Source organism: Callithrix jacchus, chromosome 5 (genome assembly GCF_049354715.1).
Source record: "Callithrix jacchus isolate 240 chromosome 5, calJac240_pri, whole genome shotgun sequence".
In the NCBI taxonomy this organism is placed as follows: Eukaryota; Metazoa; Chordata; class Mammalia; order Primates; family Cebidae; genus Callithrix; species Callithrix jacchus.
In genome coordinates this window covers 95,693,107-95,717,772 of record NC_133506.1, presented here as the reverse complement: position 1 = coordinate 95,717,772, position 24,666 = coordinate 95,693,107, and the positions used below count along the sequence as shown (strand labels likewise).

Genomic DNA, 24,666 nt, shown 5'->3' with positions numbered 1-24,666 from the left:
GTCAATGTCTTGTTGGAACTTTGTTTTCCAGATTGGTGACTGTTGTTCCAAAACTTGAAGTCTGCACCTACTAAATATGCTTTCCTTGCTTCTGCATCATTGAATCAAAGAGCCTAGAAAGATTTTGTTCACCCTGAGTCTGTTTGTCCTGATTTGTAGTTGTACTGTGGAGGTTAATGTTTACTAACAAAGAACTCAGATAGTTGAGATTGAAAAACAAACTTATGCCTGACTTTTATGCAGAGCAGACATCTTTTTCAAACTCTAATAAAGAAAAAAATTTATAAAGTTATCAAGTGTGGTGGAAGCAGCATTTGTCTACATGCCTGAGGAAGACGGTAGTGTGAGAAGGTCAATTGTGACAGATAAGTAAAATGAGTTCTTATCCTTCTGAGCAGGCTTGATAAGGTATTAGTGTTGCATCAAGCATTTCAGTAAATAGGTACAAAGTTGCAGACTTTGTGTTTTTTGTTGTTCTTGACTCAAGAGAAATACTACTTCTGTTGTACAATTGAAGTAATAAAAATAATTAATTTAGGAGATAAATTTTGAGCACCTAATTTTTCCCACTATCTAGATAACTTGTTTATTGAAGAAAATTATACACTTAAAATTCCAAACTACTTTCATTTGATTGATTTTGTAATAATTATTTATGCTGACTTTATGTATTTGGCATTTGGTACATCACCTTCGTAAAAACAAATAGTACTAGAGAAGTGTGATTAGATATTTTGTCTTGTAGTCAAATCTATGCTGGAAGGACCTTCTTACAGAGGCATGCTTTTATCATTTAGGGATTTTGTTTATGCACTGGGGGAAGAATATTCTAAGATTATATTTCACTGTATCAACAGTTACCATTTCAATCTGAGGCAGACTTAGATATTATATCTTAAAGGCTATCAGAGGCACAGAGATGCCGATGGTAAAAATAAAGAGATTTGTGAGAGACACTGTTCAGTCTACAGTGGTATGGGCACATAGCTCCATGATCTCAGAGCTAGAACTCAGTGAAAAAAGCCATGACTTTATCATCATGGTCTTGAACTTTTGCTAAAACCTTCAAGTCCACTCATTCTCCTACCATGCCATTCACTTCTACATCAGTAAAAGAAGATTAAGAGTCCCTATGCACACATTTGCTTTGGGTTTTACTTGGAGAAAAAAAAAAGAGTCCCTATTGCAAAACTTTTTTTTTCTACTTTTTTTGGAATGGTTGTCTTCAAATTATTTCCTAAAATAACTCCTGGATATAAAGTTCTTCAGAAATATTAATATTTTTTGAATAAATGATGTGATATTCAATTAACAGAGTTTCAGATATTCTTGGTGATTATAAAGTGATGAAAACTTCAGGCATGTACCTTGGGTATTGAAAGCTTGCGTGGGAGCCGTAAGAGGATTAAGTAAGAATAAGAATGAAATTAAAAGAAGGCTCAGCCCTGACCTGTGAACAATCCCTCAGAAGGGAAAAATATTCAAACTCAAATATTAAATCAGGGGAAGTGTATACATTAAATTAATTCTAATCTTTCAACTATCTTTTCTCTGTATAAAATCAAAATTAAGTTTTAGAGATTAAGAATGTAAGGAAAAAACCTTATTTGCCCACAAGGAAAATGCTCAGCTGCATTTCTCCTTTTCTGATTTAAACATTCCTCTTATTCTTCTTTCTAATATTTATAGTATGTTAGAAGATCAAAGTCAAGTTAACAATGAGGAAAATTTTAGTTTAGCACAATTAAGAAAAAAATGATAGTCCCATTTGAAGATGAAGAAACAGTAAACAGAAGTAGAAGCTGTTGGGAAAGTGTCTTCTGATGACGCACTGCTTCTTTGAATAAATCTTTGTGTCAACTAAAACCTTGCCTCTGCTTTCTATATTGCAAGCACCAGGTCCTTCACGTGACTTTAAATCTTGCCTCAGCATTTTGAGAAGGAATGGGTGCAGTTCTTCTCACTGTTAATATGCTAGGGTTCTGCATATTTACCTGGAACTTTTTGACCAAAGACCCAACTTTTCGCTTCTGTGCCTTTACTCCGTCTCTCATATAGGATTGGACCATTTATGTAGTTTGCTGCATCAGACTATGGTAGCTAGAGGACAAGGTTGGGGGCAGTATTAGAATTTGTTTAAGTCTGAACCGGGAATTCCATTTGTCTTAGTGACATGAGTGTCAAACTGTTAGTGCCACACTATTTTAAACTGTGTGCAAGAGCCTGAGAGGCTTATGCTTATAGGTGCCATCTATAAACTTAGAAACAAACAAAGAGCCCCTCTCCATTGAATAGTAAGCCCAGTGGGCAATTAAAGAGCAGCCTGGGACTCCACTCAGTCAACTAGTCAGAACCAGAGCTCCTGATATTCCCCCTGGATATTGTTGAGAACTGTCACAAAAAGGCTAAAGTAAATAATCAAAATGAAAATAGTCATTCCAGAGAAAAGTCTTATTCTGGAAGCTTGGTGTTAAGGAAAGAATAATGACCACTACTTTATGGATCTTTAATTTTAGTCTCAGCAGAGCTCCTTTCAGCTTGAAACATGGATGAAGCTGTACTTTCAAGCACCTCTGAAGAGGTTTTTAAAATCAGGATATAATTTAGGTATGGCAAAAATGCACATATTTTAATCATACAGCTTGATGAATTTTTATACTCAGGTGGCCACCAGTCACATAAAAACATAGAATATTTCCATCAACACAGAAAGTTTCTTACATTCCTTCCAGTTAATACTACCTGTGACCTAGAGTTAACTACTTTTATCATCACAGATTAGCTTTGCCTATGTTAAACTTCATATATTTGGAATCATCTTGTATCTATGCTTTTGTATCTGAGCTCTTTTGCTCAACTTAATTTGCTTGCAATTTATCCAGGTATTACATGTATCACTAGTTCATTTTTAATATTGCAGTGTAGTGTTCCATTCTGCAAATATACCACAGCTTATTCATCCATTATTCTGTCATTTCCAGCTTTTGGCTATTAGGAATAAAGCTGCTATAAACATTTGTTTTCTACAAGTCTCTGTCTCTCTGTCTCTCCCTTTGTCTCTCTGTCTGTCTCTCTAGTTAACATATGCATATACTTCCTTTGGACATATTCCTAGTACTGGAATTGCTGGATCACAAATTAGGCATATTTTTAACTTTATTAGGAGCTACCAACATGTGTTCCAAAATGACTGTACCATTTTGCATTCTTATCAACAATGCATGAGCATTCCAGCTGCTCCACATTCTGATCAACATTTTATATTATTGATCTTTATTTTAACCATTCTAGTGGATGTGAACTGTGGTTTTAATTTGCTTTTCTCTGATGAGTAATGATATTAAGCACCTTTAATATACTCATTGGCCATTTGGATGAGCTTTTGTAATGTCCTAGTTAACTCACTCATTTTTATTAGATATGTTGTCTTTACTGAATATCAAGTGTTCTTTAAATATTCTGGATATAGGTCTTTTGTGATATATATATGCATTGCAAATATTTTCTTTCTGTTAATTGCCTTTTCACTTTCTTAATGGTGTCTTTTGACAAGCAGAAGTCTAATTTTTCATTGTTTTTTCCTTTTATGTTTTCAAAACAAAATATGATCTTTTGTCCAGTCTTTTTTTTTTTTTTTTTTTTTGAGATGGAGTCTCACTCTGTCACCCAGGCTAGAGTGCAGTGGTGAGATCTCAGTTCACTGCAACCTTCGCCTCCCAGGTTCAAAGCGATTCTCCTACCTTAGCCTCCGAAGTAGCTGGGAATATAGGTGCACACCACCAGGCCCAGCTAATTTTTTCTATTTTTAGTAGAGATGAAGTTTCGCCATGTTGGCCAGGCTGGCCTTGAACTCCTGACATCAGGTGATATGCCTGCCTTGGCCTCCCAAATTGCTGGGATTACAGGCATGAGACACCATGCCCAGCCCCTCCAGTCTTGAGAGATACTCTTCTCTAGAAATTGTATCATTTTAGCCTTCACATTTAGGACTACGATCTTTTTCAAATTAATTTTTTATTGTGAGTGGTTAAGCATGGTGGCTCATGCCTATAATCCTACTTTGGGAGGCCCAAGTGGGCAGGTTGCTTGAGCTCAGGAGTTTGAGACCAGTGTGGGCAACATGGCAAAACCCTGTCTCTACAAAAATAGAAAAATTAGCCAGGCATAGTGGTGCACACCTCTAGTCCCAGCTACTTAGGCGGCTGAGGTGGGAAGATCACTTGAGCCTGGGAGGCTGAGGCTGCAGTGAGCTGTGATTGTGCCACTGTACTCCAGCCTAGGTGGCAGAGCAAGACCTTGTCTAAAAAAAAACGTGTGTGTGTGTGTGTGTGTGTGTGTATGAGATGATGTAAGGCAGGGATCAAGGTGTTTAGTTTCTTCTATATAGATATCCAGTTGCTCCCACACTGTTTATCAAAAAGATATTCCTTTCCTTTAATGAATTACACTGTCTTTTTTTAAATTTTATTTTTTTTCTTGAGTTCTTTATTCTGTTACATTGATTTATATAGCTGTCTTACCCATATTGTACTATCTTGATTACTGTAGCTGCTTAGTAAGTTTTGAGGTCTCAAATTTTAATGCCTCCACTTTTGTTTTTCTTTCTGGTTATCTTAGCTATTCTAGAGCCTTTGCATTTACACTTATGTGCATTTGTATGAACATACCAGTGATTCCTCAAAGTGTGGTCCGCAGAACTCTGGGAATTTCCAAGACACTTTCAAGTGGTCTATTAAGTCAAAATTATTTTTATACTAGCAGTAAGTTATTATTTGCCTTTCTTTTTTCTACTCTGGTGACATTTAGTGCAGATGGTGCAGAAGCAGTTGTGGATAAAACTGGTGGCCTCTTATCATAGTAAAGGCAACGGCACCAAACTATGCTAGTAGCCTCTGCTACCTACTTAGAGTTCTTTTTTTTTTTAAGCTGTATTCACCTAAGAATATATTCGAAGCAGTAAAAATCATCAATTTTAATTTTATTAAGTTTTGATCCTTGTGTAACTCCTTAATAATCTATATATCAAATGGGAATGAATGCACAATAGTCTTGAGGAAAAGCCATTGTGATTTGTAAACTGAACTAGCAACTGTTTTCATGGAATACCATTTTATCTGAATAAAACAAACTATGTTTATTCAGACATGGGCATTCGGCAGAAATTTTCTCAAAAATAAACCAAGCCTGTCACTTTGAAGAAAACAAATAACAATATTTATTACCAATAATTAAATTCTAGCTTTCAATTGAAAATTAGAAATTTGAGAATCTTTTATCTACTACTGCCTGCTTAACAGGGTCCCAATATTTAAAGATATTTCTCATGAAATAAATAGTGATATTAACTAATATGATTTTTTACATAATGGATTATAAAATATATCAGCATTTGATACATTTTCCAAATGACCAATTTCATGTTGTTACAAAATTATGCATGAGTAAAAGACTCATTCCAAGTGCAAGATAGGACAAAGGATTTTAATGTAATACAATATGAAAGTTAATTGATATGGTTTCAGATTCCGCATTGTAACCAATTTGTTAAGGGTCATATCAAGGAAGAACATCCCCAGAACCTGAAAATGATATTAATATGTTTATTTTTTAACAGTTACATATTTGAGTGAGGCCAACTGTTCTTCATGTATGTCAACCAAAACAGCATATCAGAACAGATTGAATTCAATAGCAGATATGAGAATCTAGCTGTTGTCTATTAGAGAGTTTTCTAGGAAAAATATTACTTTTCTCACTATTTTTGATAGCAAATATTTTTTTATATAGAATGCAATTTAAGGCTTTATTATTATTTTTAAATTAGTCAAAACATAATTGTATTAAATGTTGATAGATATAGCACATATAAACCAATGATCTTTGGGGTCCTGGGGTTTTTTTGTCATTGTCGTTTGCTTTTTTTGAGACAGAATCTGGCTCTGTCATCCAGGCTGGAGTGCAGTGGTGCAATCTTGGTTCACTGCAACCTCTGCCTCCTGGGTTCAAGCAATTCTCCTGCCTCAGCCTCCCGAGTAGCTGGGATTACAGGTATGCACCACCATGCCCGGCTAATATTTGTATTTTTAGTGGAGATGAGGTTTCACCATGTTGGCCAGGCTGATCTCCAACTTCTGAACTCAAGTAATCTTCCCTGCTTGGCTTCCCAAAGTGCTGGGATTATAGGCATTAGCCACCATGCCCGGCCAGGGTTCTGAGTTTTTTATGCACACTGGGATCCTGAATTGAAAAATATTTGAAAACCACTGGTATGCATGTTCTCATACACACAGGTATTAAATAAGCAGCATGTTTATTTCTGCAGAAATTCACATGAGAGTCGATTGGGACTTCATTGAATCTGTATATCAAATTTAGAAGTATTGACGTCTTAAAAATACTGAATCTTCGAGAACAAAGTTTTTTTTTTCTTTTGAGACAGGATCTTACTCTGTTGCCCAGGTTGGATTGCAGTGGTGCGATATAGTTTCACTGCAACCTTCACCTCCAGGGTTCAAGTAATTCTTATGCAGCCTCCTGAGTAGGTGAGATTACAGGCAAAACGTAAACTTTTATGACTTTTCACTTATTTAAGCCTTCTTTAATTTCTCCTAGGTAAGTTTCAATGTAGAAGTCTTATACATCTTATATAAAATTTATTTCTATTATTATGTGTTGATGATAATAACTATAGCACATTTTATTTCACTTTTCAGTTTTCTTTATAGTATATAGAATAAAATATTTTTCTGTGTAATAAACTTGTTTCCCAGCCTGGACAATATAGTGAGACCTCATCTCTACAAAAACAATTTAATAATTAGCTGAGTGTGGTGGCATGTGCCTGTAGTCCCAGCTACCTGGGAGGTTGAGGTGGGAAGATCGCGTGAACCCAGGAGATGGAGGCTACAGTGAGCCAAGACTGCTCCACTGCACTGCAGCCTATGTGACAGAGGGGAGACCCTGTCACAAAACAAAAGGTGAACTTGTATCCTGCAACTTTTCCAAATTCATTTAATATTCTAATAGAATCCCTTGGATTTTCTACTGTGTAATCATATCATATGCAAATAAAGATGGTTTTATTTATTTTTAATCTTTATATTTATCTTTCTCCCATATTACACTTGCTTAAACCTCCACTACAATATTAAATAGAAATTATAATATTGAAGACTGGGGCATGGGCACTGACGCCTATAATCCCAGCACTTTGGGAGGCTGAGGCAGGTGGATCACCTGAGGTCAGGAGTTCAAGACCAGCCTGACCAACATGGCAAAACCCTGTCTCTACTAAAAAGCACAATAATTAGCTGGGCCCAGTGGCAGGTGCCTATACTCCCAGCTACTTGGAAGGCTGAGGCAGGAGAATCCCTTGAACCCAGGAGGTGGAGGTTGCAGTGAGCCGAGATTGTACCATTGCACTCAAGACTGTCTCAATTTAAAAAAAGAAATTATGGTATTGAATATTCTTGTTTTCTTTTCAACCCTAGGAGGAAGGGTTTATTATTTCACTCTTAAGTATAATGTTTGATAAGTAAAAATTTATCAAAACTGAAGCAGAGAGAGAGAAATAAAACAGGACTCAGAATGAGTGGTATATCAAACTATAGCAATATCAAACTGCCTAACATCTGTGTAATTATTTCACATATATGGAAGAACAGGAGAGAATACGGCAAAAGAAATACATGAAGGGTTGAGAATTTTCCAAAATGAATGAAAGACATAAGCCAAAGTTTTAAGAAACTCGATGTACAGTGAGTGCAATATTAAGAAACACAAAGAGGAATATAAGTGAATTAACGGAGTTGAAAAATACAACATGAGAACTTTGCGAAGTATGCACAAGTTTTAACAGCCAAACTGATCAAGCAGAAGAAAGGAAATCAGAGGTTGAAGACCAACTTAATGAAATAAAATGAGAAGACAAGAATAGAGTAAAAAGGATAAAAAGGAATGAGCAAAGTCTCCAAGAAATATGGGATTATGTGAAAAGTCCTGATTTACGTTTGATAGGTGTACCTGAATGCAATGAAGAGAATGAATCCAAGCTGGAAAATACTCTTCAGGATATTATTCAGGAAAACTTTCCCAACCTAGCAAGGCAGGACAATATTCAACTCCAGGTAATACAGAGAATACCACAAAGATATCCCTCAAGAAGTGCAACCCCAAGGCACATAATTGTTAGATTCACCAGGGTTGAAATGAACAAGAAAATACTAAGGGCAGCCAGAGAGAAAGGTCAGGTTACCCACAAAGGGAAACCTATCAGACTCACAGCAGATCTCTCAGCAGAAACCCTAAAAGCCAGAAGAGAGTGGGAGCCAATATTTAACATCCTTACAGAAAAGAACTTTCAACCCAGAATTTCACATCCAGCCAAACTAAGCTTTACAATTGAAGGAAAAATAAAATCTTTTGTGAATAAGCAAGTACTCAGAGATTTCATTACCACCAGGCCTGCTTTACAAGAGCTTCTGAAAGAAGTATTACACATAGAAAGGAACAACTAGTATTAGCCTTTCTAAATATATACCAAAAAGTAAAGAGTATCAACATAATGAAGAATTTATATCAAGTAATGGGCAAAATAGCCAGCTAACATCAAATGGCAATAATTTTAAATTTAAGTTGACTAAATCCCCCAATCAAAAGATACAGCCAAAACCCATTGGTATACTGCATCCAGACCCATCTTACATGCAAGGATTTATAAAGAGGCAAAACAAAGGGATGGAGAAAGATTTGTCAACCAAATGGAGAGCAAAAATAAATAAATGAAAAGAAGAGGTTGCAGTTCTTGCCTCTGATGGAATGGATTTTAAAGCAACAAAGATCAAAAGAGGACATAATGGTAAAAGGATCAATACGACAAGAAGAGCTGATGATCCTGGATGTGTACGTACCCAATACAGGATACATAAGTCTTATAAAGAGACTTGGACTCCCATACAGTAGTAGTGGGAGATTTCAACATCAATATTAGATAGATCAATGAGACAGAAAATTAATAAGGATATCCTGGACTTGAACTGAGCTCCGGAACAAGTAAACTTAACAAACATTTATAGAACTCTCCACTTAAAACACACAAGATATGCACTCCTATCAGTACCACATCACACCTACGCACAGGTTTAAATGAAATACTGGTTGGCCATTATTAAGCATGATTGATGGTATAAGGGAGGTTTTCAATACCCATTTTTAGACTGCATTCTAGCCTGGGCAACTAAACAACACTCCCGTTCTCTCTCCCTCCTCTTCCTCTTTTTTTCCTCTTCATTCCTTTCTTTCTTTCTTTCTCTCTTTCAAAGAAAAAAAAAGAATTTGTAGCAGCGTATTCATGGATAAACATTTGAATGAATAGATAAAACTTTTGGTTGATTTGTGGATACTTTTTGTAAACTAGAATCTCATTTGGGGCTAAATTATAGATATAGAATTAACATATCATACATAAGTTTGAAAAAGCAAGAGATTAAAGAGCAGTGAAACTGCATGCTTTTTGTGTGTGTGTTATAGAGGAGAACATGTTGGAGATTTATGGTAACACCTCTACCTCTAAAAAAAGAAAAACACACACAAAGAAAACCATAACTAGGGATATTATAATCAAACTGTTCAGATCTAAACATAAGGAATTTGAAGAAGCCTACTCTGTTTCTTTAGTTCTTAGATTTATATTTAGGTGATGGTTTCGACTTTTGATAAAACAAGAAATTGGACAAGTAGCAGGGTGATTTTTAAGTTTCCTTGGCAGTGTGAGATCCCTGTCTCTGAATAATTAAGAGCTCTATGAGAAATCTTCAGGATGTTTTCCAATAGACAGAAGTAAAAGAGATGGGAAACCAGTATTAATTTATAAACAGGTGGGTGCCCAACACTGTGCTAGGTCTTGCCACATGTCTCATCTCATTTAATCTTCTTGAATTAGGATCACAGGTGCATTTTAGCAATATTCAAAGAACAAGACCTAGGACACCTAGCTCCTGATACTTAAAATTACTTAAAGTGCATTATGGTGACACCTCAGATGAGTCCAAACCTCTTTCTACCCTGACTAATCAAATATTCATTTCAAAACACTGTATGCTGAAATGAGCCATGTGGGAGTTGAAGAGAATCAACTATTCAGGTGGTGAAAATGTGTGAATGCAGCTGACAGATGACGTTCCAGTATGATGAATTCCCAGCTTGTCCCTATTGCTTTAGGCAACAACTGACAGGCCTGACTGGTCATTGACTTTCCATTCCTGGCATTGATAGGACAATTCTTAGTGTCACAGATCCTTAAAAGCTGCCCCTGTTATAGTGGATATAAACGGTACTGGAGGGTCCTTCTTGCCTAGAGATGTAATCAATATGATCTGGAGTTCTTGACCTGAACTTGTAATTATTTGGACATTTTGAAGGTAGCTTGTTGGTATAGAAAATGCTTATATTCAGAACATTGGGACTAAGTTGTGCCTGGAGAGGAGAGAAATAGAGGTTTTCTCCCTCTTTCTGTTCTTAATGTTTAAGAAGCTTTCACAATCATCACAGAAGAGAGTGATATTATAGGATTAGAACATTGTATTTTTGGTTTTGGGTCCTGAAGTTCAAATCTCACCCCTGAAGTGATCCTGATAATTTACAAATGTTGTGACTTTAATATTCTGTGACTTATAATTGGGATTTTTCTAATACCAGAGTAGAATTTGGGGGAGGATTTTTTTTCAAAACACAAATACCTGAATTTGAAGTGAGGCTTGGATTTAAATAATAACACATTTGAGTTTGAGCTTTTCTGGCAATTAAGTGGTATGCTGCAGAAAGGAGTTAGGTGAGCATGGCATCTGTGATCCATGGGCACGAGTGAGTAGAAGGAGATGATATTGATCGCAGTTCTTACGTCTCTAAATGTTTTTAAGTTATTGGGATCAAGATTTTGTTGCCAAATGAAAATGGTAAAAGTGGAAGGATGAAACACCTTAATAGTAGGTGTGGATCCTGATTGCTCTATTACTGCTTGTTACTGCTTGGCTTAAGATACCCCTGGATGGCATTGTTACTGGATTCCCCTATATGTAGCCTGCTTGGAACAAAGGGGAAAAGTTTATAATAAGGACTCTTTAAGAACAAGTGCTGTCTTTGTTTCTCTCTTTGCCTGATATTTGTACCTTCCACAAAGCAGATAATCAATATTTGTTGATATCTGATTAATAATGATAGTCAATGATAATCAACAATGATAACCATTGTTGATATCTTATAAAACATAAGGCTTTAAATATGTCATAAAATGATATAAAATTGATAATGTTGAGTCTTTTTAAAAAAATTTTTCTGTCAGTGTTCAGAAATAATGTAATGCTGGGTCTTTATCTTCATTACCTGACTTCAACCTGGTCCTCAATTAGGTTTGCCCTTATGTTATGATCATTATTCCTTCGTTTAGGCCTATGGTCAATTATGTGATCAACTGAAATATTTTACAGAGCATTTCAAATTACCTTTTATGTTATTATTTTAAAGCAGCATTATGTTAAAGCAGAATGTTTCTTATCTTTGATACAAGCTTTTGTTCTATTAGACTTAGCATGGAAATTTTTGTTTTAAGAATATCTTTATAAAGCATTAACTATAACAAAGTCCTGCTTTCTGGGATCTGTGGTAAACATGTACTGAAAAGAATGAATATGCTTTTGCTTTCTGTTCATAATAGGTTAAGTTTCAGATGTAATTTTAGGGATATTTTGGGCCACCTTTGAAGCTAGCCCATTTTGGGCACAGGATATTGGCATATGGAGATCTGAGCTTAAGTTCCATTCAGCCAAAACATTTTGTTGAAGAATTGCAAAATTTTAGTAGTGTCACTACAATTTAGTTACTTGTACCTATGCTCTAGACAGCTACAAGAAACATGGTAGAATTGACTTCTGTTGTGTGAAATGGCATCTCGAGTCTTAAACCTATTTTACTTTGGTGTTCTACAATATTTGGAAAGGCAACTGTTATCCTATAAATGTTCAATGTTAAGACTGTAGAGAATGCTAAGTTACTTAGTTGAACTCCCCAGTTAGTTTTCCCTTCTTTAGATAAGTTTATGTAGTTCTCAAACGAATGCTTATAAGATTGGGAACAGAATCCATTTACTCTTCTGTTTTTCTCTACCTATAGAGGACATAGTGAACCCTTTGACCTTCTATTTGGGCTGCCTTTTACTTTTCTTCTGTTAGAAATTCGTAGTCTTGAGTCAGTACCTCAAATTAGAGTTTTTATAGCCATGAGAGGGGCCCAGTTCCTGAATCACATGGCCTAAGCCAGAGAGAACTACGGATGGTAGAGCAAAGGCGCCTGAAACTTTTCATTTCTCTTGAAACATGTTCTTCATTTTACTCTTTATTCCAGCCTACCCCATTGATTAAATTAATTACTTTCTCTTCTGTTCTTAAACTTTTACTGTTATGTTTACAATCTCTTATTAAAATTAGCTGGATATTGTTTTTCATTCTAGACTATCAGCTGATCTTTGTATTCCCCATAGCTCCCTGAATGGTTCTGACACATAATAGGTACTCAACAAATGTTAATAAATTCAACATTTCATCATGGAACATTGAAACCAAGTTCTTACATTTGCCTGGAAACAATAATTACCTTCTCAAAGAGAAACTGGTGGCTAGGAAGCAGAAGTGACATGGAGACCATCTTTCCATTGGAGATCATTAGAACACGGACATGCATTATCCATGCAAATGTAAATTAAACTCTGTTCTTAACAGTGTACTTTTTAGGTTTTTTTTTCAACAACTGTGAGGTTAAGTGATTTCCATAACTTGTCTACTGTCACACAGCTAGTAGATGGTAGAGCAAAGGTGTGAATCTGAAAACTTCACTTTTCCCGAGACCTTCTCAGCCAACCTTGATTTCATTCATATATATAATCATCAGGACATGTATATGACCTAGGAACTATTTATATTTATTCTTTTTATCATATACTGTTGTATCATAGAGGTCACAAAATACATCACCTCCATTCTGGAATGGCACCTCTATTTTAAGAGACTATTGGCAAAACCTCTCCGATGAGATTTTGATGATGGAAAACTGTTATATTCAAGGCTTGCCTAATTATACCCATGTCTCACAGACACCCTTTAAGTAGCAGTTATTTTCAGCTAGGAAAGCCACTGTCAATCAGGTAATGGTTTCTTAAGCTGAAAAAGGCTTTCCACTTAAGAATGGTGATTGGCCAACGATACATTTCTTTTTCATATGCTTATGGGAAAATTCAAACTAAAGGAATACCGGTTCCTCTATACCAGGGGGTGTGGGAGTGCAAGGTTAGCAAAGTGATTATATTTCCCTTAGAAATATTGCTAATTGCTTTTTCAAAATATGGATTAAAACTTAAAACACACCCAAAATACACTGATTCTAAATGGACCTGACACCTTGATCTTCAATCATGGAATAACATATGAGTGAGGATTCCCAATGGACCATTGTACACTACAATATTTATTAATATAAAGATCTAAGAGCTCTTAGCCACTTTCAAACTTATAAGAGCTGTTCAGCTCTCATCCTCTTGACTTGTGTTTTCACATTTTAAAATTCTGGTTTGGTTTGTGTGATGTATTCAGAAATACATCCCTGCTGGGCACCGTGGCTCACTCCTGTAATCCCAGCACTTTGGGAGGCTGAGGCGGGTGGATCACGAGGTCAAGAGATCAAGACCATCCTGGTCAACATGGTGAAACCCCATCTCTACTAAAAATACAAAAAATTAGCTGGGCATGGTGGCGTATGCCTGTAATCCCAGCTACTCAGGAGGCTGAGACAGGAGAACTGCCTGAACCCAGAAGGCCGAGGTTGTGGTGAGCCGAGATTGCGCCATTGTACTCCAGCCTGGATAACGAGCGAAACTCCGTCTCAAAAAAAAAAAGAAATACGTCCCCACCTCAACTTCAGAATAATCTTTGGCTTTTTAATAAATTTAAGGAAGCACAGATATGAAAGTATACCCATTAATACGTAGGGACTGCAGTGCCTTTAACTGGCCCATTTTCTGCCTCTGTTTATTCATCTGCAAAATGGTAACTAAGTTTTTTCTTCTAGTTAGTTGATATGATAAAAATATTAATAAATTGAAAGGCTGTGGGATGACGCCTTTATCAGTTCCTGCTATGAATGGCTCACTGTAGTTTACTTTAGCATATATGGTCTCAAGAGTAAAAATAAGAAATTACTAAGGACCCTCCCAAACATAATACTATTAACATTCACAAAAACAGCTCTAGGTATATTAGTAGATGGCCTTGGCTGAGACAAAATTATATTGAGGTTGTGATCATGAAAATTAATGTAAGCTGATATAATTTTGACTTGTATGCATCTGTTTTCATGACAGAAGCCTATTTGGAGAACTTTATTCTTGAAAAACTGTGGAATTAAAAGTTAAATAAATACGATACTTAACATCTATACTTAAATCCTGAATTATATGCAACTCATAGAATTTCTCTCCTATATGCATATTAAAATTATATATAATGAATTAATCGTGGTTTTAAGTAACATTTGGTTTCTGAATACACTATGCTAAGCATTCCACATACATTATCATCTGTATTCTCCACAAAATCTTATGAGGTAAAATCATTGTTATAATTTCCATTTTTTGAGAAGAAGGTGTGATTCAGAGAAATTAAGTATCGTATACTCCATCCCAACTTTGGCAGTGTCTGAGTTTTTTTGTCATGAACATGTTTTACATAGCTGATTGTTAAAGCACATTTTTGATAAATTGTTTGAATAGACAGGTGTGTAATGCAAGTGCATGAACTTTGTGGTCAGGTGTAGGTTTGATGCCCATTTCTGTAGCTCGCTGGGTATATAACCTTGAGTTTCTTAGGGAGTTTCTTCTTCCATAAGAAGAGTATAGGAACATCTGTCTCCAATGTTATAAAAATTAATAGATAAAACATTTGTAAATCTTCTGGCCATAGTTCAGGTACATAACAATGACTCATTAAATGTCAGTTTTCACCACCTTACCTTCTTTCCATAAAAGACTTTCTTTTTGTCTGTCCCAAAGTTTTAGTTTTGCTCTTCATGTGTATTATAATGTATGAGGCTGTGGGATGTGCTAAGGAGATAGGTAATCGTCCTAAGGAAATAGGATATACTATTGTCCCCATTTTATAGTTGAGAAAACAGACTGAAATATGTAGATGCCAGGTCAAATCCCCATAGCAGTCTGATTCCAGAGCCTGTGTTTTCCTATAATGTGCTTTGGTATAAAGATACATTCCAATAACAGATTGTATTTTGATATTTCAGACAAGAATTAAATCCCAGAAATTATTATCTTGCACCCCCATCCCTACCCTTCAGTTCTTCCATTCTGAGGTTGTGCTGGTATAATTGAGATACAACAGTGTCTTCTAATCCTCAGTTGACTCTTGTAATAAGTTTGTATATTAAATGCTCAAACACTCTTCTGATTCTAAAATCTGTGATCCTCTGTCATTTGGATACATTTGCAGTAGTCTGAGGCAGCTCTGAGAATTGTTTAAGGGAAAAGTATTCATCACTGTGGCTTTAGTAAGGAATATGTTGGCATTTTTACTCTTGAACTCCAGGAACTCTTACTGACCTGAAATTAACCAGTTTATGGGGGTTTTTGGTTGGGACTAAGGAATGAAATTAACTCCCTAAGCCTCCTGAAAAAGAACGTCAAAATACTGCTTCCCAAATGGATTTAACTTTAGTTATATTTGTTTTTACATGTAAATACATTTTGCTCAGCCTAAAAAGGCAAAGAAATGAAGCTTTTTGGTTTGCCAGAGGAACAGATTACTCTCCTGAGCATGTTAGACTGATTGTTTATATGTGTTTTTCACGACGTCTTACTGCCTTTGTCTGTCTTTCATGGTCTTTTTTCTCTGTCTCTGTTTCAGTTTGTCCTGTTTCTATGTCTCCCTCACAGCATCTGTCTTCCTATTTTGATAATCCTGTTTTATCTCTATAAGGGAAAGGTTCCCTCAAGGATGCAGAAAATGTTACTATTTTTATACCAGACCCTAAATATACAAAAGATTTAAACTTAGCTATAAAACTTTGTTCCACGATCCAAGATGGCCGATCGATAACAGCTCGGGATTGCAGCTCTCAGTCAAAGCGCAGAGAACTAGAGGACGCCACACTTTCAGACAAATTCTGGTCGCTCACGGAGCAGAAGATCCCCAGTGGAGGAACCACACGGGTCACCAGCATGACTCTTGTGGCCGGTGCAGCAGTTTTGCCGGCACCTGGGCGTGACAGCTCTCGGAGCAGAGTAAACAGGGCCGGCTCCCTTTCTGACCGAGGCTTGGAGGACCCACACGGGTCGCCAGCATGACTCCTGAGACCGGTGCAGCGGCTGTGATGGCACCTCAGCACGGCAGCTCTCGGCACAGAGTAAACGAGACTGGCTCCCCTTCTGACCAAGGTTTGGAGCCCGGGGAAGGCAGAGTCGCCCATTACAGACACAAGAAGGAAGCCAGACAGGAGAATCCTGGGAAGAAAAGCACCATCAGTCTTAATGCTGCCGTTCTGGCCCTGGGAACTAACAACTTGGACGTCCAATCAAGAGACCTAATCTGAAAGTTGGTAATTTCAAAGACAACAGGAGGATAAATTTACAATTACGGGAAGAAACCAGTGTAAAAAGGCTGAGAATACTCAAAATCAGAACGCCTCTCCCTCTAAAGATGATCACAGCCCCACATCAACAATGGAACAAGGCTTGACGGAGAAAAAGTGCATCCCAGTGACAGAATCACTCTTCAAGGAATGGATAATAAGAAACTTTGGTGAGTTAAAAGAACATGTTGTAGCCCAACGTAAAGAAACTAGGAACTTTGAAAATAGGTTTGACGAAATCCTATTGAGAATAGACAACTTAGAGAGGAATATAAGTGAATTAATGGAACTGAAGAATACAATACAGGAACTCCGAGAAGTATGCACAGGTTTAAACACTCGAATCGTTCAAGCAGAAGACAGGATAACAGAGGTCAAAGTCCAACTTAATGAAATAAAATGAGAAGACAAGATTAGAGATAAAAGAATAAAAAGGAATGAGCAAAGTCTCCAAGAAATGTGGGACTATGTGAAAAGACCAAATTTACGTTTGATAGGTGTACCTGAATGTGATGGAGAGAATGAATCCAAGCTGGAAAATATCCTTCAGGATATTATTCAGGAAAACTTTCCTGAGCTAGCAGAGCAGGTCAATATTCAACCCCAGGTAATACAGAGAACACCACAAAGATATTCCTCAAGAAGAGCAACCCCAAGGCACATAATCATTAGATTCACCAGGGTTGAAACGAAGGAGAAAATACTAAGGGCAGCCAGAGAGAAAGGTCAGGTTACCCACAAAGGCAAGCCTATCAGACTTACAGCAGATCTCTCAGCAGAAACTCTACAAGCCAGAAGAGAGTGGGGGCCAATATTCAACATCCTCAAAGAACAGAACCTTCAGCCCAGAATTTCATATCCAGCCAAACTAAGCTTCACAACTGAAGGAAAAATAAAATCTTTTATGAACAAGCAAGTACTCAGAGATTTTATTACCACCAGGCCTGCTTTACAAGAGCTTCTGAAAGAGGCATTACACACAGAAAGAAACAACCAGTATTAGCCTTTCTAAAAATATACCAAAAAGTAAAGAGCACCAACATAAAGAAGAATTTTCATCAACAAATGGATCAAACAGCCAGTTAACATCAAATGGCAGTAACCCTAAATTTAAATCAACTAAATCCCCCAATCAAAAGACACAGCCAAACCCCAACGGCATGTTACATCCAGACCTGTTTCACGTGCAAGGATACACAAAGACTCAAAACAAAGGAATGGAGAAAGATTTACCAACCAAATGGAGAGCAAAAATAAATAAATAAATAAATAAATAAATAAATAAAAAGCAGGAGTTGCAATTCTCGTAGCGGATAAAATAGATTTTAAAGCAACAAAGATACAGTGGTAAAAGGATCAATACAACAACAAGAGCTAACGATCCTAACACCCAGATACATAGGCACTTAGATTCAATGAGACAGAAAATTAATAAGGATATCAAGGACTCGAACTCAGATCCGGAACAAGTAAACTTAAAAAATATTTATAGAGCTCTCCACTTCAAATACATAAAATATACATTCTTATCAATACCACATCACACCTACTCATAGGTTTAAATGAAACATTGGCCATTATTAATACCCATTTTTTTTTTTTCAGAATAAAGCAATATTTCCGTTCACCCTCCCTCTCTCTCTTCCTCTCTCTCTTCCTCTTTCTTTCTCTCCTTTACTCATTTTTTTTTCTTTCCTTCTCTCAAAAAAAGAAATCAACTTGTAAACCTCTAGATCCAGGTCGGCAATGTCTCTCTCATTGCCTGAATTCCTTCCTTCCCTTCCTTCCCTCCCTCCCTCCCTCCCCCGCTCCCTCCTCCCCTTCCTCCCTTCCTTCCTTCATCCCTTCCTTCCTTCCTTCCTTCCTTCCTTCCTTCCTCCTTCCCTCCCTTCCTCCTTCCCTCCCTTCCTGCCTTCCTCCCTTCCTCCTTCCCTCCCTAAAAAAAAAAAACTTTGTTCTTGGCATACATTTGGCAGATAGTCTTTTGCTTGGGTGAGACTTTTCATTGGGATTCTGGAAGTGTTGGGATGTCACTACCCTCCACTCTTCCTTCTCCAAGTATGACATTAGTGGTTTTAGCTCTTGTTGACCCATCTTTAAACCAAAGCTTTATAGCCTATTAGAAGCACAGTGTGGATTTTTCTTATGACACGTTGGAATAAAAGAAAAACCTTCTCTAAAGTTACAAATGGTTTCATTTACCAAAATGACTATTTCACTTGGAAAGTTTTGTCGTTTCTGTAAAAATTCCAGGAGTTGGGTGGGCTTGATGTCCTCTTTCCCGTTCCACCTCCCCACCCACATACTCATGTCAGCAAAGATGCTGAGAGTTTCATTTCAGGCTTTTAAGAGGCAAGGCCTTGACCAAGGAGTAACTAATGTGTAGTTTTCTGCTTTGTTTTTTAAGTTTTCTTTAAATAGCAGATCTTTATAACTTTTTCATCTTGTATAACGGAATTAAAAAACCCCTTTTTCTATTGAAACTAAAGTAAGGAAATAATACAGGATGGCTTTATAGTGTTTATTTCATTGTAGAACATAGGGCAAATGCTTTCGAGCATCAGTAATTATTATTTGAGGCAACCTTTGGGGATTGAGATATATGCCTTTCAGAGCTGCCCTAAATCTCATTCTTCATCATTTATTGGCTCACATAGCAGTTTCCTTTAGTTAGGATCGGTGTCAATACCTTGAGCTCCAAATCAGGTATTACATGTCACCTTGTGAGATGTCCTCTGCATTATCAATGTTCATCAATTGATTCATTGAAGAACTTTAGATGATCATCTCAAAGCATTAAAGAAATGAAACATATTTGCCCTCTCTATAAAAAAACTACTTAAAACCTTATCTTACATTTTACTTAGCAGAGTAACTTTGCCCAGCTCTGGAGCAGAGCATTCTTAAAGGTAAGCCCAGTTGACCTAAGCATTGGATGATTCTGCAAGTAACCCCTGCGCAAAAGATTTCCTGGTGGAAGCAGGTAGTGTCTTTTGCTAGGGTACCAGGTTGTTTAATAAAGCTAGGAATAGCTGAGAGTAGGAAAAGTCATGAAGCATTTTCTCATCACAAGTTGTGTAATACATACTTCAGGTGACCTCCATGGGTTTCCTCACTGCTTTTTGGCTCAGCTGTCGCTTTTTATGGAACCATATCTGTATTTCCATCTCTTTCATCCCTCTGTTTTTATGAGAATAAAAAGTAAATTGGGTGCTATTTAAATATTCTCTACTTACATTTATTGAAAACTACCCTGCCGCAGGGCACAGCACATTGGAAAACTGCCTTGCACCAGCCCAGTTTTCCACCCAGGTGGTTTACCCCAAAACCTGGCCTTTGCTTTCCTCAGACCTTTAATTTCTTTAAACTAAATGATCACAGGAAAATCTAGGAGGAGCTAGTTTTATTTGTGAGGTTTTCAATAAAACCTTAGTGGAATGTGGCTAGAACACCAGAACCTTGAAAGGCAATGACTACTATGCTGACACTAGAGGAAAAACCCACAGAATTCTTAGACCTCTTGCTTTGAGTGTGGGGGGAAAAAATGAAAAAAAAACAAAAAGTGAAAGAGCTTTAGTACTGGTACACTTTGGGAAAGAAATGCAGCTAGGGATGTTTGGTTAAATTCATTTGTCACATATTGGTGTTTTATTTAAAATATTGTTCAGAAATAAACAACTGATACATGTTCAATTCTGTGCCTTTCTGAGTAGCCTGGTGAAATCTTACAGCATTCCTCCCAGGCCATGAATTATCCCTTTGTCCAGCATCTCCAGGCTGTCTATGCTACCTACCCTTTAGGCACTTGGCAGCCATCTTGGTTCCACTATTGCGGTGCTTGTATTCAAGTCACCATTAGTTTATTTAATGGCTGTAAAGCACAAGAGTAGTGATGCTGGCATATTGGTATATTTATTCTATTTTATTACCAGTTATTGCTGTTAATCTTTGTGCCTAACTTATACATTAAACTGTATCATAGTTCTGTACTTATAGGAAAAAACATGGTGTATACAGTCATGTATGGCATAATGACCTTTCAGTCAACAGTGGACCTTTTATGCTTGTACAGCAGTGCTCTGGTAAAATTACAATACCAGATTTTTACTGTACCTTTTCTTTGTTTATATATACAAATACTTACTGCTGTGTTACAGTTGCCTGCAGTATTTGGTACAGTAACACACTGTACAGATTTTTTTGTCTAGGAGTAATAAAAGAGCTTAGGTATGTCCTAGGATATTCCATCTAGGTTTGTGTAAGTACACTATGATGTTTGCACAGTGATGAAATCACCTAACAACACATTTCTCAGAACACATCTTTGTTGTTAAGGAGTGCATGGCTGTATAGGTTTGGTACTGTCCATGGTTTCAGGCATCTACTGGGGGTCTTGGAATGTATCCCCCATTTATAAGGAGTGGGGGACAGTTGTAGAATAAATGGTATTTTGAAACTTGCTTCATTTATTGTCAGCAGATTTCCTTCAAGTCATTAAATGTTTTTGAAGACATAGATATTTTAATGGTGATTTGATCATTTATTTCTCTAGTTTTCTATCATTAAACTTTCAGAATAAATAAAAATCGTTTATATAAATCTTCGGGGTTATCTGTGATCATTTGTTTAGGATAAATTCCTAGAAGTGGAAATTCTGGGTCCACAATACATATATTTTTAAGTCATTTTATGTTTACATATTGCCACGTTGCCCTAAGTAAAGTTCTATCAATTTGTGCTTCATTCAGCTAAGTTTGATGTTCCACATTTCCTTCCTTTAGTCTTGCTTTGCTAACACTTGTCTAACTTTTTTTTTTTTTTTTTTGAGATGACGTCTTGCTTTGTCGCTAGGCTGGAGTGCAGTGGCACTGCAATCTCAGCTCACTGCAACCTCCGCCTCCCAAGTTCAAGCAATTCTCTGCCTCAGCCTCCCGAGTAGCTGTGATTACAGGTGCCTGCCACCGCACCTGGCTAATTTTTGTATTTTTAGTAGAGACGGGGTTTCACCCTTTGCCAGACTGGTCTTGAACTCCTGACCTCATGATTCACTCGCCTTGGCCTCCCAAAGTGCTGGGATTACAGGCGTGAGCCACCACATTAGGCTTACTTTTTTAAGCCAGCCACACTAGGCTTACTTTTTTAACGGACTTCAATTTGGTAGACTAAAAATAATAATTCTCTCTTACATTGACGGTAGGAATGTAAAATGGTATAATCACTGTAGAAAACAGTTTGGCAGTTCCTCAATAAACAAAACCTATTATTCCCATACTATCTAGCCATTGAACTTCTGGGTAAATAACCAAAAAAATGAAAACAGTAAACTTGTATGACAGTGTTCATTGCAGCATTATTCACAAGAGCCAAAATGTGGAGACAACCCAAGTATCCACCAAAAGAAGAATGGAATAAACCAAAGGTGGACTGTCAATGCAATGAAACATTATTCAGGCCAGGAGCGGTGGCTCACATCTGTAATCCCAGTACTTTGGGAGGCTGAGGCGGGCAGATCACCTCAGGTCAGGAGTTTTGAGACCAGCCTGGCCAAGCATGGCGAAACCCCATCTCTACTAAAAAAAAATTAGCTGGGCATAGTCGCAGGCCCCTGTAATCCCAGCTACTCGGGAGACTGAGGCATGAGAATCTCTTGAACCCAGAAGGTGGAGGTTGTATCACACCACTGTACTTCAGCATGGGGGATAGAGCGAGAGTCTCTCCAAAGAAGACAAAAGAAAAAGAAACATTATTCAGCCATAAAAAAGAATGAAACTCTCATTTAAATTAAGCCAGAAACAAAAGGACAAACAGGGTATAATTCCACTTATATGAAAAATACACAATAGGCAAATTTGTAGACACAGGAAGTAGATTAGAGGTTACCAGGGATTAGGAAAAATGGGAATGGAGAGTTATTGTTTACTGGTTACAGTCTGGGAAGTGAGTAAAAAATTTTGGGTTCAGAGGCTAAAGCAGGTGGATCACTTGAAGTCAGCAGTTTGAGACCAGCCTGGCCAACATGGTGAATGTCTATCTCTACTAACTACAAAAAAAAAATTAGCCAAATGTAGTGGTGCCCACCTGTAGTCCTAGCTACTCGGGAGCCTAAGGAGGAGCAGTGCTTGAACCCAGGAAGCAGAGGTTGCAGTGAGCCAAGATTGCGCCACTGCACTCCAGCTTGAGCGACAGAGACTCCATCTCAAAAAAAAAAAAAAAGTTTTACGAATAGGCAGAGGTGATGCTTGTACAACATTATGAATGTCTTTAATGCCACCAAATTGTATTACTGAAAATGGTTAAAATGGCAAATTTTGTTTTACATACTGTGACCACCATCAAAAGAAAGAATAATAAGTTTTATTTGGGGAAGAAAGCAATTTTAATCTTTATTTGTTTGATTATTATTGAGGTTGAACATTGAACAAAAATGTTAATTGCCCCTTGACCATTTTGAAGTTTTTGTATTCTCATTGATTTGATTTGATTTTTTGAGACAGAGTCTCACTCTGTCACCCGGGCTGGAGTGCAGTGGCAGGATCCTGGCTCACCACAACCTCGGCCTCCCAGGTTCAAGCAATTCTCCTGCCACAGCCTCCTGAGTAATTGGGATTACAGGTGGGAGCCACCACGCCCAGCTGATTTTGTATTTTTAGTAGAGATAGGGTTTCACCATGTTGGCCAGGCTGGTCTCAAACTCCTGACCTCAAGTGATCCACCCACCTTGGCCTTCCAAAGTGCTGGGATTACAGGTGTGAGTCACTGCACCTGGCCCTCATTGATTTTTAGATCTCATATATGAAGATTATTAATCTTCTGCATTTATATTGCACATTTCATATGTTACAGATAAACCATGGTTGTTTTAGAAACATTAGAATGCATAAGAAGGAAGGTAGGCAGGGAGGACAGGGAGGGAGGGAGTTCAGAGTCATCTAGAGATAAACCTTTGGAATATATACTTCCACATTTTTTTACTCTGTGTTTATCATGAATATCCTTCCATGTCAGTTTTGTTTGTTGGTTTAAGAGACAGGTTCTTGCTGTGTGCCCAGGCTGGTCTTGAACTCCTGGGCTCAACAGATCCTCCTGCCTCAGCCTTCCATGTAGCTGGGACTATAGGCATGCACCACCATATCTGGCCTCCTTGTCTTTTTTTTTTTTTAATTTAAAATTTTTAATTTTTGTGGGGACATAGTAGGGGTGTGTGTGCGTGCGTGTGTGTGTGTGTGTGTGTGTGTGTACATACATATATACCCTACTATATATATATATATATATATGAGATGTTTTGATACAGGCATGTAATACATAATAGTCACATCATGTAAAATGGGGTGTCTATTCCTTCAAGTATTTATCCTTTGTGTTACAATGTAATTATCCTCTTTTTGTTATTTTAAAATGTATGATTGTTATTGACTGTAGTCACCCTGTTGTGCTATCAAATGCTGTGTCTTATTAATTCTATTTTTTTGTACCCATTATTCCTCTCCACCTCCCTCCTACCCTAACATCAACCTTCCCAGCCTTGGATAACCATCCTTCTGCTCTCTATCTCCATGAATTCAATTGTTTTGATTTTTAGATCCCACAAATGTGTGAGAACATGTAATGGGTGTCTTTCTGTGCCAAGATTATTTCGCTTAGCGTAATGACCTCCAGTTTCATCCATGTTGTTGCAAATGACAGGATCTCATTCTTTTTTTATGGCTGAATAGGACTCCATTGTGTATAAGCACATTTGTTTTATCCATTCATCTGTTGTTGATAGACACAAATTTTGGCTGTTGTGAATAGTACTGCAATAAACATGAGAATGAAGTTGTCTCTTATATATGCTGATTTCTTTTCTTTTGAGTATATACCTGGCAATGCAATTGCTGGATTGTATAGTAGCTCTAGTTGTAGTTTTTTGTGGAACCTCCAAACAGTTCACCACAGTGGTTGTACTAATTTACATTTCCACCAAAGATGTATAAGGGTTTTCCT

At 37.2% G+C, this 24,666-nt stretch overlaps 1 protein-coding gene across 19 annotated transcripts in view; it reads left to right on the top strand.

Annotated features, from left to right (window-relative positions):
- The window catches only part of BCAS3 (BCAS3 microtubule associated cell migration factor), a 754,554-nt gene that overhangs the window by 455,836 nt on the left and 274,052 nt on the right, over window positions 1-24,666 (top strand). The window contains exon 24 of one of the 19 annotated variants that reach the window (XM_078373705.1): window positions 32-20,242. The exons of the other annotated variants lie outside the window; for them this stretch is intronic. Within the exon in view, the coding sequence (XP_078229831.1) occupies window positions 32-39 (8 nt within the window). The 3' untranslated portion in view covers window positions 40-20,242. Of the gene's footprint in view, window positions 1-31; window positions 20,243-24,666 lie in introns of those variants that run through there. 19 annotated transcript variants of the gene reach the window in all.